Raw genomic sequence first — 16,066 nt, 5'->3', positions numbered from 1 at the left:
TTAAAGTGGAGGGTGGGGAATGGTAAGGACATTAATGTGTGGGATGATGCTTGGCTTCCGGGTGAGGGCGTTTGCCATGTTCCAACCCCAAATGTGGAGAGCCCCGCTGATTTATGTGTTGCTGATCTTATTGATGATGAGAGGGGCTCCTGGAATATCGATGGTTTGCACCATCACCTTACTCCGGAGGATGCTGCTCTTGTTCAAGGGCTGCCCCTGAGCATGCGTGTTACTAATGACATCAGATTTTGGGGAGCTGCAGACGATGGAATTTACACCACTAAATCGGGTTATTTAGTTGGAAGATTGAGTCATATTCGTAGTTGGGAGCTGCAGTTTGGTCAATCTGTCGTTGTGGCTTGGAAGAAAATTTGGAATATTAAGGGGCCTCCAAAATTAAGAAATTTTCTGTGGCGTGCTTGTCCGGGGTCTCTGGCTACTCTTGGGAGACTTCATCAGAGACATATTAGAGAAAGTGGGCTATGTGGTTGCTGTAATGGTGGGGATGAGAGTATTTTACATGCTCTTTTCCGCTGCTCCAATGTCAAGAGCATGTGGGATATGTCTCCTTTTGCGGTTTTGCTGGTGGATGCTCCTGTCTCTTCGTTTATGGATCTCTTGCTTTGGGTCATGTGTAAGGTTAGTGATGTGGAGCTTATGCTTTTTGTTTCAATGGTGTGGGCTGCCTGGGCTTATAGAAATTCTGTCGTTTTTGGTGAGCCATGGAAAAATAGAGATATAGGGGTGCTGGGTTTTATCAAACTTGTTGGAGATTACTCGAAATATATGGGCGCTGTGACGCCTTCTGTTAGGTCGGCTGCTGCTATGTCTAGGAGTGGCTGGAGTCCCCCTGCTGCTGGTTGGATACGCATCAATGTTGATGCTGCTGTGCGTGAGGGGTGGGGTGTGGGTCTTGGTGCTGTTATTAGAGACGACCATGGTGTCATTGTTGCTGTTATGGTGCGCAAAATGTCTTCCCTTGTTAGTGTGAAAATGGCTGAAGTATTGGCTGCCAGAATGGGGGTTTGGTTGGCAAGAGAGCTGGCCTACTGCAGGTGGATTTGGAGAGTGATTCGACCTTTGTAGTGGCTGCTATCAACAAGCATAGAGATGGTCGTGCTCCTGTGGATTTAATTCTTGATGACATTGCTCTGTTGCGTGAGTCTTTTCATGAGTTTTCTTGCAATCACATTAGAAGGGGAGGGAATTGTATTGCCCATATGGCTGCTAGAATTAGGCCTAATAATGATGTTGAACAATTGTTTGTTTCTGATTTTCCGCAAGGCCTTGCTGCCTTGGTTGCTGTTGATTTCATCTGATTATTTCTAATTGTGCTCGCTGAGCACTTCCCTTTCAAAAAAAAATTAAACAATCACGCATCCCGTCAAAAAAAAAAATTAAACAATCACGCACATTCATATAATTTTCAATACATGAACCCCTTTTATTTAGTTCATGTGTATAGAATCGATCATTTTCTCATTTTATTATGAACATTCCTGTATTCGTTTATATTTTGGTAATTTTGAACATTTTTGTTAAAAATTTGAACATATGATACGTATCCTATGTAAATAAATTTTTACCGGTATATATTTTGGAATTTTGAACATCTTAATTATAATTCTGAACATGCTATACATTTCTTATGAACATTTCTTTAGATTTATGAACATTATGAACTGTACATCTTAATTATAATTCTGAACATATATTTAGGAATTATGAACATCTTAATTATACAGATTGGTTATTAACATATATTTTTAATTATTTTTTTCAGTGAATAAAGAATAAATCTATTCTAACTCAATAAAGAAACAAGTCAGAACTGATAAAGAAGCCTTTTGAGCTATAATGGTTATGCTTTTTGATTTGAACTTCTAATGTAATTTCATGAACATATGTTATTTATGAACATACATATATATTTTGCATTTGCTTAAAAAAAATTTGTTTTTTTTAAATAAGTGGTTAAGAATTTGTTATATATTTTGTTATTAATTAGATATATGAACCTATATGTTACATTGGTTTTGAACATATATTCATTCTATAGAGTGCTAAGTAATTTTATACAAGTGGATACGAAGTATGGAGTATTAAGTTTGAAAATTCTACTTTCATAAATTGAACACTAATTTTTTTTTAAATGAACATAATAGACGTATTTTCTTATTAGTTGTTATTAAGAGAATATGATCAATGGACATAGTACTATACCTGTATTATAGCTTTTTTCTCACCAAGATAGTAATAACTCCTTGTATAATAGGCTAATAGCTTCAAATAAAGAACGAAAGTGGTAATACATTACTATATATGTTGATAGCTGGTTTGTATGAGGTGAAAGATTTATAAGCAAACTCATACGTTAAAATATGTAAAATAATAACATAGAATCTAGCATACAACATGTAAATGACAAATAAATATTAAGTACAAAATAATAAAAATCAACTAATAATAAGAAATTTAAAATGAATGAAGAACCATGATAATAAACCTATATTATAGGTATGTATTTATTATATTGAAAATGAATATGATAAATGAACAATTAGAGTACAATTAATGAACATATTTTGTCACATGCATATATAGTACATGAATGAACAATTAGAGTACAACTTATGAACATATTTTGTCACAATTCAACGCCCTTATTATGTTCTTATGTTATTTGGATTTGGATTTTTAGCTAGCAACACAGCTCATATTTCGTAACCTTGCCTCCTCTTTTCTCCAATTCATTTTATTCATTCATGTACCAATTTCTTCGCCCATACAAAAATGATAGGGTGAGTCTTTTTGGATGCAGAATATTTCTCTTTTGAGCACGAACTCATCAAAACAACTGTATAACATAAGCAACGAGCATAAGAATATGAACAATAAGTATTTAGAATGAACATATTAAACAATATTAATTAATATGAACAATAAGCATAAAAATATGAACAATAAGCATTAGAATATGAGCAATGTGCATTAGCATAAGAACAAACGACTTTGGTGGCTTTTCACTTGATTCTGATGCCTTATCAGAAGTTTCATAGGGCTAGTCTGTTTCTTCTAGTGGCATATCAGAAGTTTTAGGGGGGCTTTTTTGTTTCTTCTAGTGGCTTATCAGAAGTTTTGCTTCTCAGAAGTTTCAAAGGCTTTTTTAATTTCTTTTGGGGGCTTTTCTATGGCTTCTGGTTGCTATTAAGATGTTTTCGAGGGCTGAGCAGATGTTTGTTGTGGCAGTTCAAATGTTTGTGGTGGTAGTTCAGATGTTTGTGGGGGTAGTTCAGATGTCTTTGGACTGTTAATAAAAAATAAACAACATAATGAAAAACAATGAACACCCAAACAAATTTGAACTTCATTAAGCATAAGCTATATGACCATAAATAATAATTAATATGAACATGAAACATAAAATATATGAACACAAATATTGAAGTGGGGGTTGTTTAATGTTCTTTAGGGGGATGTTCAGTGGTTATATTGTGTTGTTTAAAAGTTTTTTGAGGGTGTGCAGTAGTTGGTCTGCTTATTATTAAATATTAAACAACAAAATAAGGAAACACACAACATCCAAATAAATTATTATTTCATCATACCAAAATACTTAATATAATTTATACACAAATTATTACTTCATAAATTAAAGTATATATATATATATATATATATATATATATATATATATATATATATATATATATATATATATATATATATATAGACAACGTATATGAACATCAAACATGAATTATATGGGCACAATTGCATTGTTAGCATTGCCTCCACTAAGTTCAGAAGTTTTTGAAGGTGGTATAGAACTTTATGGTGCTTGTACAGAACTTTATGGTGCTTGTACAAAAGTTTTTGGAGGTGGAACAGAAGTTTCTGGAGTGGGTGGTATAGAAGTTTGTGAAGGTTGTTCAGAATTTTCTAAAGGTAGTACAGAAGTTTCCGGTGGCTTCTCTTTCTTATGGGTTTTTTCTGTTTCAATGGGCATCTTTGGTTCAGAAGTTTTTGGATGTTGTTCAGAAGGTTTTGAAGTGGGTTCAGTGTTTTCTTGTTGTTTTTCTCTCGCAGGGGGTTCTTCTGTTTCAGGGAGAATCTTTTGTTCAGAAGTTTTTGGAGGTTGTGCAGAAGGTTTTGAAGAGGGTTTAGAAATTTGTGATTGTTCAGAAGTTTTTTGGTGGTTCAGAATTTTTAGGGGATTGTGAGGGTTGATCAGATTTTTCAGGGTGCTGTTTAGATGTAAGTGGGGGCATTTCAAATGTAAGTGGGTGCATTCCAGTAGTTGGACTATTAATAAAAAAAATAATAACAATATCATTAACATTTGAAACAAATATATGAATGTAAAGCAAATTGAATATCATAGTAAACAAAACATATATGAACATAAATTGAAGTGGAGGCTGTTTAATGTTTTTTGTTCAAAAGTTTCTTAAGGGTGTTCAACACAATATTAAATAGAACATATACCAATGTAAACTGAAGTGGGGGATGTTTAGTGGTTTTTTCTTGTTGTTCACAAGTTACTTAATGGTTGTTCAAACAAAAATAAAAACATAATTAAAATCAATGAACATGCAAACAAATATACAAACATAAACATGGAATTGTGGGTTGTTCAGTTGTTTATAAGCGATGTTCAGTGGTTTATTTTGTGTTGTACAAACATAAATTATATTTCAAACCAAACAACGTATATGAACATTAATCAAGAAATATATAAACCAAAATATACATGTTTGTTGGACTTTCTGAAATTTATTTGTCTAATTCTTCCAATATTTTTTGATCAAAAATTTGACTTGACTTAGATATATCTTCTAATTTCTTCTTTTTTGGTGTTTTGACTTTGAACATTTTGCTTAATGTCCTGTTCAAAAAGTTATGGTTCAAATTAGTATTCAATTTTAAAATTTTCAAATTGTGAATTTAAATAATAAATTACTTACATATCATCTTCATCCTCTTCAATAGGAGTAGATACTTCTGATTTTCTAGCCAAAAAAAAAAAAAAAAAAAAAAAAAAAAAAAAAAAAAAAAAAATTGAAAGAAAAAAATCAATACGACAATTATTTTAACAAATTTAACAAAATCGTATCAAAATTAAAGTAATTTAAGTGATGTTCACCTTTTTGAAGTTGTTTTTAGTTGTTCTTCATCGTTCGCCATGGAAGACTATCAGTTTTTAGAGAGAGAAAATTGAAGAGATGAGTGAGAAAATTGAAAAGAGGAGAGAGAAATGCAAATGAATTAATTGAAGTAAGTTTATAATTTATGAGAGGAGAGAGAATATTTTAAAATGATTAAAAAAATAAAATGGCTATTTAAAATTCAAAACAATTATTTTTTTTAAAAAAAAAAAAAAACGAATCACGTGTGTTGGGTGTGGTCAGCGTGTGGGTTTCAATAGTTGGGCGTGGATTGTTTGTCTGGGCTCCGTTTGTTGGACGCGTATTGGGCCTGGTGCACCTAATTCTAGCAATTGGTCTTGGCTGCACTCTAGTGCAGCTAAGATAGCTACAACAAGTGAAGCCCAAAACGCGCGGCCCAAATAAAAAATGAACATTTAGTTGAAAAATATGAACATGAAAAAAAATGAACATATAAAAACAAAAAATGAACACGTAAAAAAAATGAACATTTAATACTAAAAAGTGAACATGTTACAAGGAAATGATAATTTATTAAAAATGAATCTAATTATCATATAATCATAAATTTGCTAGACCACGACCTTAAAAATGAACATTTTGTTAGAAAAATGAACGCGTAAAAAAAAAAAAAGAGAATATTCAGTAATAAAAATGAACATTCAGTAATAAAAAGTGAACACGTCAAAAAAAAAATGAACATTTAGTATATTAGAAATGAACCTTTATCATACAACCATAAAATTGGGATCATATACATTGGAAATTCTCCAACTTAAAGACAAATTCATTGTACATATCATATACTTCTTCATCACTTCTTCGTTGTTTCTTCACTAATTCAGAGTCTTTGTCTTCTACAAATACAATTAATCTGTACTCACTAAAATATAACAAATAATCAGAATTTTCATAATCATCACAAAATATCTTCATAATAATTATTTAGAATGTTTATAATATATAATCATCAATACAAAACTTAAAAATATAAATAATATTCACTCTATATGTCATATGTGTTCATAATCAATAACAGATATGTTCGTAAAGAATAACGAAACATATATATTCATAATAAATTGTTCAGATTTTCAACATAAATGTTCAGATAATTTAACTTTCAACGTATTATATTTTACTTTCAACCTAATAAAAATGAACATTTAGTATTAAAAAATGAACACTTATAAAATGAATATGTAACAAAAAGTTATGAACATTTAGGATATTAAAATGAACATAATTTTCATAAAGGTTCAAATTCATTGTACATAATTATTAATGAAAAATAAAGATAAAATAAATTTTCGAAATATGTTCATTTTTTATGTATTTAATATTCATTTTCGGTGTACTAAATGCTCATTTTGTAAAAGATGTTCATTTTAAATTCCTACGTATTCAGTTTTTTTTACAGAAATTATATTCAAGATCGATTGTAATTATTGAAACTCTAAAAAATTGATTATAAACCTTAAATCTAATTTTGATTCATCATAGAGAAAATAATTATTGATTTGTAACATGATTAGAAATCAAAAGAAAAAAAAATCAAAAGAGAGAGAGAAAGATAGGGGAGAGAGAAAATAACTACAAATTAAGCAATACAATTGATATTCATTAACAATTAAGCAATTTAATTGATATTCATCATAAACTCATAATAATTTCAAATAATCAAACAATAAATCATCATGCATGATCAACGGAATCATACAAAATACAATTACAATTTGATAAAATCTAACCTCCATTGTTTTCTTTGACCTCAACTTTCTCTCTCCTCCATTTTTTTTCTTTCCTCTTTGATAAAGCCAAATGATTGAATCTGAAACTCATAGATTTAGAAAGAAAGGAGTATACCCATCAAAACACGAATTACTAACTCAAAATTTTATATAAAGAAGAAGAAAACTTTAAAGATTGAAGGGAAGTGAGGTAAAGAGGAAAGAGAAAATTTTAAATTGAGAAGAAAACTGAAGAGAGAGAAAAATAATAGAGCTAAAGAAGAAGAAGAAAGAAAATTAAGATATAGGGAAGAAAAAAAAACGTATGTTCATTTTAACGTACTATATGTTCATATTTATTGCTGTTGCAGCTAGCTTGGCTGCACTAGAATGCAACCAAGAATTTGTATAATTCTAGGTGCACCATGGTGTATATAATACCAATTGAACGACTTGTTCAAAAAGTTGTCATAAAATGAACAGTTTAAGATGTTTTGCTCTCATTATTCAAAATGTTTTGCAGATGACCTGACTGAGTTATTACTCTTATTAGTCAACCCTCGAGTCCGCAGGCCATTTCCGGCAACTGATTATGAGTTGGAGCTTTGAAGGTATTATTATTATTATTAAATCTCTTTTATTTAGGATTGCAGCAATTGCGACTATACTCCTTTTGAGTATGGCTTTGATAAGCTTTCTGTTACAGCTTTTCTCCTTTGAAACCCCAGAAGGATGTTTTCATTTTTGTTATTCAACGTTTTATTTACTGAGAAAAGAGCGTAACTGTGGATAATTGGATCTCTTTGTTACTTTTGCACAATAATTAAACCCTTGTGTATTTAGTGGTTTTAATGTTTTATAAAGCCCTGTTGTGCGTCCCTAAGCTTTAAGGGTATCTCACATTCACATACACTGTATAGTTCATCTGGCTTCTTTTCTAGTATTTACTTGTATAGTTCTAGAGAGTGGTAGAGGCTCTATACTCTGACTAAATGCAGTCTGAGTCTCTGAGAGACTGCTTGGACTTGAAACTAGAAATGAAAAGAAGTTTTTTACAGATACAGGTAATAAAAATCTGTCTCTCATTTTTACTTCTGAGATTCTAGTCTAGCTCAAGTGATCCTAGTGTCATTTTTATACTCAGTGGAGAGAACTTAGAATAAGAGATAGTCTACTGTGGTCTGTGGAATAAAGAGTCTAACCTAAGCTAAACTGCTGTTTTTATATTGATTAATTCAAACAAGCCTTGCCTTTAATGTCTCAACTTCACCCGATGAACATTTGGGATGCGATTCTATGGATTTGTTTCCAACTTTCAAATACATCTGTGTTTGCTGTGAGATGATCGATGTTCATGACATGGTTGCTGTGAGATTGTTGTCATATCTTGATTAAGAAAGTAAATTCTGATGAGGATATGGATGAACGAACACTTTAGAACATAGAGATATTTCATGTCATCATTACTTTTGGCTTTATTTTTTCTTCTTCTATGTCATATCTATATTTTTTGCATTTGTACAATTGAATCTTAGGCAAATACATACGAGTCTATATCTTAACTCTAAAGTATAAAAACAGGTTTTGAATTTTATTATTTTGTTAATTGATGTGTGTGTTAGGGTTGGACTTACAGAGTAGCCGTGTTTAGTCCCTGTTTCCTACTCGCAGCAGTCTGTTTCTTCCTTGCGAAGGTACACCTTGTTCACCTGTTGAGACCTCGGACAGGTAGATTTTGTATATATTAATTATCAAATTAATTAAGTAATAATCTCCTATTTTTATTATAATTAATCAACTTCTTTTTTTTTTTAGGATTAATGCTTTTTCACTGGTTGGTTTATGCATTATTGGCGTGGGACAATTACTTATTCAGATTTTGACCTTTGAAATCCTGGTAATTTTTTTTTTTTTTTAGAATTACTATTATTATTTTTATTATTAATAATATTGTTATTTGGTATTGTTCGACAACTGATACATTTTTTTGTGTGTGTGATAGGATTGGTATTATCGAGTTGGGGTATTGATTGTTTGCATGGCGCTTATGTTATACGGCGTCATGAAAATATACCAGTGTTTTTGAGGCTGATGATTAGTTTAGGATACTATTTTTTGTTACGGTTACACCATACTTTAGTGTTATGTGATAACAATATTACCGCGTACTCTTCATGAATCCATGTAGGGCATGTACACCTTTTCCATGCTCAGTCACGTATGTATCATGGCTTTTCTATTCTGAAATGCCAGAGGGACAAAATGCAAATGATGACAAAAGCTATAGTTCGAGTAGGCAAATGTGGTCTGTTCATTGAGTTGATACAGAGGCGTCTTCATTCTGATATGTTGTTTCAAAGAGTTAGGAGTGGTCCTGGTTCAACCTTAGGTTCGATCACAATAGCTGCTGATCTATAGGCTATAGCCAATACAGACATAAACAAGATGAAAAAGAAGAGTAGGAGACTACTATGTAAAGAAAGCAGTACACATGATTTTTTATTATATATGTTCAAAGGAGGAAGCATCGGTTACAAAAGTAAGCACACTTATATTTCATAAAACCATGTATACAAAAAAATACTATATTTTAATTTAAGAAAAAAAAAAACACCCTCCATTCCTATCTAATTGACGTATTAAAATGGGCACGGAGTTTAAAACTTGTTTGAGTGGCGGTGAGAATTATTATAATATAACACTTAAAATCGGTGGGTTTTTTTTTTTTTTTTTTTTTTTTTTTTTTTTTTTTTTTTTTATATAGTGTGTCAATTATTCAGCACAGACAAAAAAAAATATTTCAATAATTTGAGAACAGAGGGAGTAATAGAATGGCCAAATTCACACTCGGGCACGGACTCACATCCAACACAATAACTTGAGTTAGAATACAACAAATTCATAGAATGGCCAAATTCACACTCCCGGCCACGGACTCATGTCCAACACAAGCACTTGACTTAGAGTAACATATTACTGAACTTATTGATTGATCAATGCTCACAAATTTAATAAAATCAACAGTCTCAATACCATAGAGGGGATACCAAGGCAGGTGTATCAAACTGCCAAAGAGCAGCTTGAACAACTAAAGGTCAGAACAGCTAAACTGCATCAACAATTGCAAACACAATTTACAATTTTACATGCAAAATTGGCCAAATTGCATGATGAACTTCCAATCTAATGCTACTTGGAATGGATTATAGAGACAAATTAGATGAAATATTTCATGTCTCCAGTCCTACCAATGTTTAAAATGTCGGTACAAAGAATATACCTGTACACAATTTTACAGAATTATTCAAAAATAAAGTAAATCCTATGTACAAAAGATGAAGAAAAACCTAGTTTCTGTTGTGTGATAAACTGCTAACAGCTGAAAAGAGGGTATAAAAAAAATCCTCACCAAACTGCATCAGTGAATTTACAAGCTAGTCTATCACTCTATCCTACAAAGAAAAATGAGAAACTACAATTAATACGCATAAGACCAGCTCCAAGCGCAGGAAAGGCAGGTCAGACTAAAAGCCAAGAACCAGATTTCTTTACATGGGTAATGAAAAAATTAACCCATGCAAGCTACACTGCCTCTGGAGTATGCTGCTATCTCGAATTTGGTCATCAATGTGTACTGGTGTCACCCAAGTTTACAGAATTAAGAAGCACCAGTATACATCAGAAGGGTGGTTCATGAAAAACAGCCACCCTTGTTTACAGAAACAAGTTGCTAAGCCTTACAGGAATCATTTACAGCAAAAAGCTATGACTCTCCTAAGTTATATCTACAGATACAAAGTGACATGCACTAATAGCAGCCATACAAGAGTACATTAAAAGTTACAAGAAAATGATTACACTTCACAAATTTGATTGCAAATCTGTTGCATTTTAGTTATAAACAGTTAATAATATTTTCTCTTAAAAACACATTCTTCAAGCACTATCATAAAAGCTCCTCTGAAAACATGGAAGGCCATTATAGAGGAATTTACTGCAGGCAGCCATAAAACATCTTTCTCTGGATTATCAACATAGGCTGATTCAATCACGAAGCAAAGAGTGCTCCCTGAATAATATGACCAAAATTTTTAAGTCAAAACATGTCAAAGAAACACAGCATACTGTAATCTACCACCAACATTCAGCATGCTTAAGCATTGACCATTGCACCAAATAACTTTTAAGAAGAATTAGAATCATATCCATAAACCAACACTGAACTTGATACAGATCCATACAATAGGAATTATAAAGACCACACATAATTTCATCCACAACCACAAAATGGCAGAAGCACAAAAAAGTGGTATGCACAGATGTTGGACACATGTAGTGGAATTCAGACAACAGCTGAAACTGATGACAAGTTAGCCCACTCATAAGTCATCACAACACGTGATGACTCCCAGACAGTCATGAAGGATTCTGCAGTCTCGCTAAAAGATGTGATATCTTGAGCAAACTGAATGAGACAAAATCATAATAATTTGGCTGGTGAGTTTAGAGACCAACCAGCAAATAAGATTCACACTGCTACACTAATCAAGCTAAATGTTCAAATTCAAAAGTATATTAGACACAGGCATACGGCATCTAGTGATGTCCATTAGTGAGCAAAATGGGAAGGAATAATTTCTTTTCCCTTAATCTGCTTAAGTTAATACCATACTTACTTTTGGTAGTGAAAATCCAGAACCGCTGCAACAAGCAGGAACCTAGAAAGCTTGGCCAAAATCAGGAAACTGCAGTAAAGAGGAGACCATGTGATAGCAAACATGAAGATTGATGACGGCCACATTTGACAGTACATACATGTGAAGCTAACCAATTACTCTGATGGAGCACGTCTCCTCTTCCCATAATCAACATCCCTTGACCTGGACCTGTGACCATCTTCTGGAATAGCCCGGGACCTGCTCCTAGATCTTGAAGAAGACTGTCCCCTGTCCCAATCATCCTCATAACCCGAATCACGTTCCTTTCGACGATGATCTCTATAGCCATCCTTGTCTTCTCTATGTCTGCGTTCTCTATCAGATCTATCATAATCTTGCTCTCTCTCATCACGATATCTCCTCTCAGAGTTTCCAGACCAGTCACGCTCAGAAGCTCTTTCCTTTTCTCGAGGGGCAGCATTTGTCCTAGAACTCTTTTCAGGGTTTTCCTCCCCATATCTATAGTCAGAAGCACCATCATCACCACCATAACTTGACTCTCTTGTCTTCTGTCCATGTTCTTCCCCAGCCCATCCACCCATACCAGGATCAGCCCACATACCCCCGGGATGTCCTTCCATTCCAGTGCTACCCATCATCCCCATTCCATTTGGTGTCATACCACGGCCAAAAAAGGCAGGGTTAACATGAGGAGCCACACCAGACATACCCATAGGATTAACAGATGGAAAGGGAGGCATCATTCCAGGAAATGCAGGGCCAGAAAAACCTCCATACCCAGCTCCTCGGCCCAGATATGATGGATCAAATCCAGGACCCATCATGGCTTGAGGATGCATCATTCCTCCACCTGGACCCCCAAATCCAGGGTTTCCAAGACCTTGCCCAAAATTGCCCATAGCAGCACCACCCATTCCACCAACATTCCCAAGGCCATTCTTGGGGCCCATTGGTCCTCTTCCCCTTGGCCCTGAACCACCAGGACCCCTAGCAGAAGCACCCTGTCCTCCTCTTCCCCATCCACCTCTTCCAAAACCTCTTCCTCCCTCACCAGCTGATAAGTTCATCCCACCACCTCTTCCAGCGCCCTCAGTTACATTTCTTCTTCCCTGAGGCTGAGACTGAGGCTGCTGTGGGTTCTTGCTTGCATAGGCAGCTCCCATCTGCTTCAAAGTTTGGGGTGAAGCAAAAGCCACTACACATGCCCGTCCATTGAAATTGTGTCCATTCATCCCCTCTTTGCATGCAGCAGCAGCAGAAGCATCATAAAACTCAACTTGGCAGTAACCTTTTGATTTTCCACTTGCTCTTTCGTCAAAAAATTTTATGTCCTTGACCTTTCCATAATGAGACAGTACACTTTCAAGCTCTGCATCAGTAGTCCACCAATGTAACTCACCCACAAACAACATGGTTGGACCGTTATCCATTTGTGGCCGGATGATATTGTCATTGACCATCATATGGTCCATATTCATGTTTGCATTTGCCGACATCTGATTATATACAATCCCTTGGGAAGCACTTGGACCCCCACTTACATGATTATTAGCTTTACTAATGTCTGGAACACTACCTGTAGTATTTTGAGCAATAGGGGCCGAACCTTGGAACTCCATATTCCCAGAAGCAGTATCATGAATTCTCTTTTCTGGCCCTAGAGCCCCACTAATGTGATTAGAAGATCCCATTTCTAGTTCTTTAACACCAAGACTTGCATTTTGGAGTCTCCCATCAGAAGCAACCCCAGAGTTTCCCAGATTATGAGATACACCAGCTTCTTGTCTAGGTTGAGGGGTATTAAAGGTTTGAGTTTGGATACCACCATTTCCTACATTATTATTAGGAGGGTCTTGTGCCTCAGACCGATGAAATTGCAAGAAACCCTCTCCAACATTGACCCCATCATAAAGATCCTCATAATCATCATCTTCGCCTATCATCTCCTCGTCTGCTAGAGCTGGAATAGCTCCACTACCCTGATATTGTAGCTTTTGAGCACCTCCATATTCCTCATCACCATAATCTATCTGTTCTTCAGCAGCTGGATCCATCTAAGTCTATTTTATAGTGACAATGCTAAGATGGTATCCTCCCACCTAAATTTTCAAATAAAAATACAGTGAAGATTTAATTAACTATCACAATATTAACTTACTATCCACATAGAAAAGCAATATGTTCTCTCATACGTTCAACGTGACTGAAATCACACATGCGATGCTCTATCTATACCAAACCCATGAAGAACACAAATCACTTGCACTCGTTATACATTAAGGTGAGCTTAAATAAAAAACAAAAGCCACAAATCACTGCTTCACAAGATAAAGAACTAAAAGTCTGATATAGGGAAATGAGGCTCCATGTCAGCAAACTCCACTAGTATCAGCACAAGGTAAATCAGAAAAGTAAGTCATGCATTTCAATTCGGCATATATTCCTTTTCTAGCAATCATATGCTTTAAAGCAAATCAGAAAACCAATCGACCATTCATGGCCAGTTGAGTAATTCAATCCCACATATCATACAAACAAACAAGCATGTGTGATTGTGTGAAAATATCTTAATAAAGGAGCAAAATCAAGCAAATCCAACTCTTAAATCATCAACTAAACAGAAAATCATCGAGATCTAACTCAAATCCTCAACCAAAAAAAAAAAAATCAAAACTCATGAAACAAGTAGAAATAAAAACATCGATATAGCAAGACAAGCAAATTTCTTCATCTAAACCAAAACCCTCAAAGCAATAGCCAAAATCTGATCGACCCACCATAACATATAGCATCACAAACAAATCTAACAACTACCCACTTCTTCAGATCACAAATCATAAGTAACAACATCATACCCAGGTCACATAATCATCAAAATAACCTACCGCTCAACAAATCAAGTCATAATTTCAACCAATTTAAACACAGATCCAAAGAAATACACAAAACCCAATGATTAAAAATAAAAATAAAGAACAGGAAGCAACTTTATACATAATAGGAAAAACAAAATCGAAACTTTAATTAAAAATTAAGATGATTACTAACCAATTATGGTAAAGGATTATCAATATAAGAAATCAACAGAAAAGATTATACCTTTTGATTATTCAATTTATGTTCTCGTTTTCTGTATGTTATTGGGTGTCTCCGGTAGCCAGGCTCTGAGCAACACCCTGAGTCAGACAAATTAATTGGTGGGCTTTCTCTTTCGCTAGTTCCTTCCTAATTTTTACGGGTCTTTTTTATTTTTTCATTTTTTCTGGAAAATATCTACAGTCAAATCTCTTTTCAATTTGTCATTGTCTTTCTACGGGGCCTATTAAGATAAGATTAATCCGTACAAGGATACATAGATTCATACTTAGACCCTGTTTGATTCACCTTAATTTTGCTGAACTGAAATTATTTTTATTGAACTTAAATTATTTTTACTGAACTGAACTTAATTTTACGGAACTTAAATTATTTTTACTGAATTTAAATTATTTTTACTGATTTTCTATTATATTTTTTCTTTAATAAAACTAAATTTTACTGAGCTGAAATTATTTTTACTGAACTGAAATTAATTTTACTGAACTGAACTTATTTTTACTGAACTGAAATTATTTTTACTTAATATTATTTTTTTTAAGGTGAATCAAACAGGGCCTTACTCTGTAAATATACTTTTTCACTGGATATTTGGTACTCCCTCCGTTTTAAAATATTTGCTCTACTTGCCCTATTTCCTTATTTGAAAAGTTTTTACAATATTTAATTTATTTCTCTTAACTAATGGATCCAACAAAAAATCATATTTTATTAATTTCATATTCTCTCTCCTCTAAATCGCTCAACTACTTTTATTTTTTACAATTTTTTACTCTTCCATCAACCCTATTATCTCCATATTCTATTACTTTCTTCAATTTCTCCTAAAACTCTGCAAATAGAGAAATAAAACAAGTATTTAAAAATAGATTAAGTATAAAGATTATTCTCTCTGTCTCTTACAAAAATTTCATGTTTCTATTTTAATTCTATTAAGTTATGAATAAAGACATAAAATTATATTCATATGTATAGGTTGATGAAGTTATGCACATGAGGAGATAGAAAGAGACTAAGGGTCTGTTCTCATACGTTTATTTTCAGTTCAGTTCAATTCAACTCTAATAAGTTTAGTTCAACTCCTAATTTCCTTCTCTTATAAAATATTCATTTCAATTCAGTTCAGCTCTAATAAGTTTAGTGCCCATGCAATGCTCGGATTTTTTTATTGAATTTTAAGATAAATTTTTAATCTATATGTCAAATTTTAAAACATATCATTGATACAAAATTAGTTAGTAATTGATGTGTTTTTGTGATGATTTAAACTATATAGTAGGCATATAATGACTAATAATAATAACATTGGTAAAAAAACATTTCTTGACCCGTAACCTGAAATAATGACCCTGTCCGAAATGACTCGTGACCCGACCCGATTGACAGGTCTACA

At 33.3% G+C, this 16,066-nt stretch overlaps 1 protein-coding gene and 1 long non-coding RNA gene across 4 annotated transcripts; both read right to left on the bottom strand.

Moving 5' to 3' along the window:
• Positions 1 to 2,518: 2,518 nt before the first annotated feature.
• LOC145637534 (uncharacterized) lies at positions 2,519 to 5,269 on the bottom strand. Its single transcript, XR_014114356.1, has 4 exons — positions 5,147 to 5,269; positions 4,968 to 5,012; positions 4,754 to 4,888; positions 2,519 to 2,857 (listed from the first exon to the last, which is right to left on the bottom strand). It is a non-coding gene; the product is annotated as an uncharacterized LOC145637534 (long non-coding RNA).
• Positions 5,270 to 10,114: 4,845 nt separating this feature from the next.
• LOC145640702 (uncharacterized) lies at positions 10,115 to 14,853 on the bottom strand. 3 transcript variants are annotated; one of them, XR_014114963.1, is made up of 3 exons: positions 14,677 to 14,853; positions 11,575 to 13,676; positions 10,115 to 10,967 (listed from the first exon to the last, which is right to left on the bottom strand). XR_014114963.1 is itself a non-coding variant. In XM_081691939.1 (2 exons), the coding sequence occupies exon 2, from the start codon at positions 13,629 to 13,631 to the stop codon at positions 11,730 to 11,732; it is 1,902 nt and encodes a 633-aa protein (XP_081548065.1). In that variant the 5' UTR covers positions 13,632 to 13,676; positions 14,677 to 14,853; the 3' UTR covers positions 11,323 to 11,729. The 3 variants fall into 3 exon arrangements, 1 of the variants encoding a protein (XP_081548065.1); XR_014114964.1 differs by lacking the exon at positions 14,677 to 14,853 and adding an exon at positions 14,626 to 14,669; XM_081691939.1 differs by lacking the exon at positions 10,115 to 10,967 and having other exon boundaries at positions 11,323 to 13,676.
• Between the last annotated feature and the right edge of the window lie 1,213 nt (positions 14,854 to 16,066).

This window comes from Chenopodium album, chromosome 1 (genome assembly GCF_948465745.1).
Source record: "Chenopodium album chromosome 1, dcCheAlbu1.1, whole genome shotgun sequence".
NCBI classification, from domain to species: domain Eukaryota; kingdom Viridiplantae; phylum Streptophyta; class Magnoliopsida; order Caryophyllales; family Amaranthaceae; genus Chenopodium; species Chenopodium album.
The sequence above is the reverse complement of the archived record's forward strand: the minus strand, read 5'-3'. Positions and strand labels throughout refer to the sequence as shown.

Coding starts and splice junctions, on each gene's coding strand:
- LOC145640702 (XM_081691939.1), bottom strand. CDS start 13,631: ATGGATCCAGCTGCTGAAGAACAGATAGATTATGGTGATGAGGAATAT.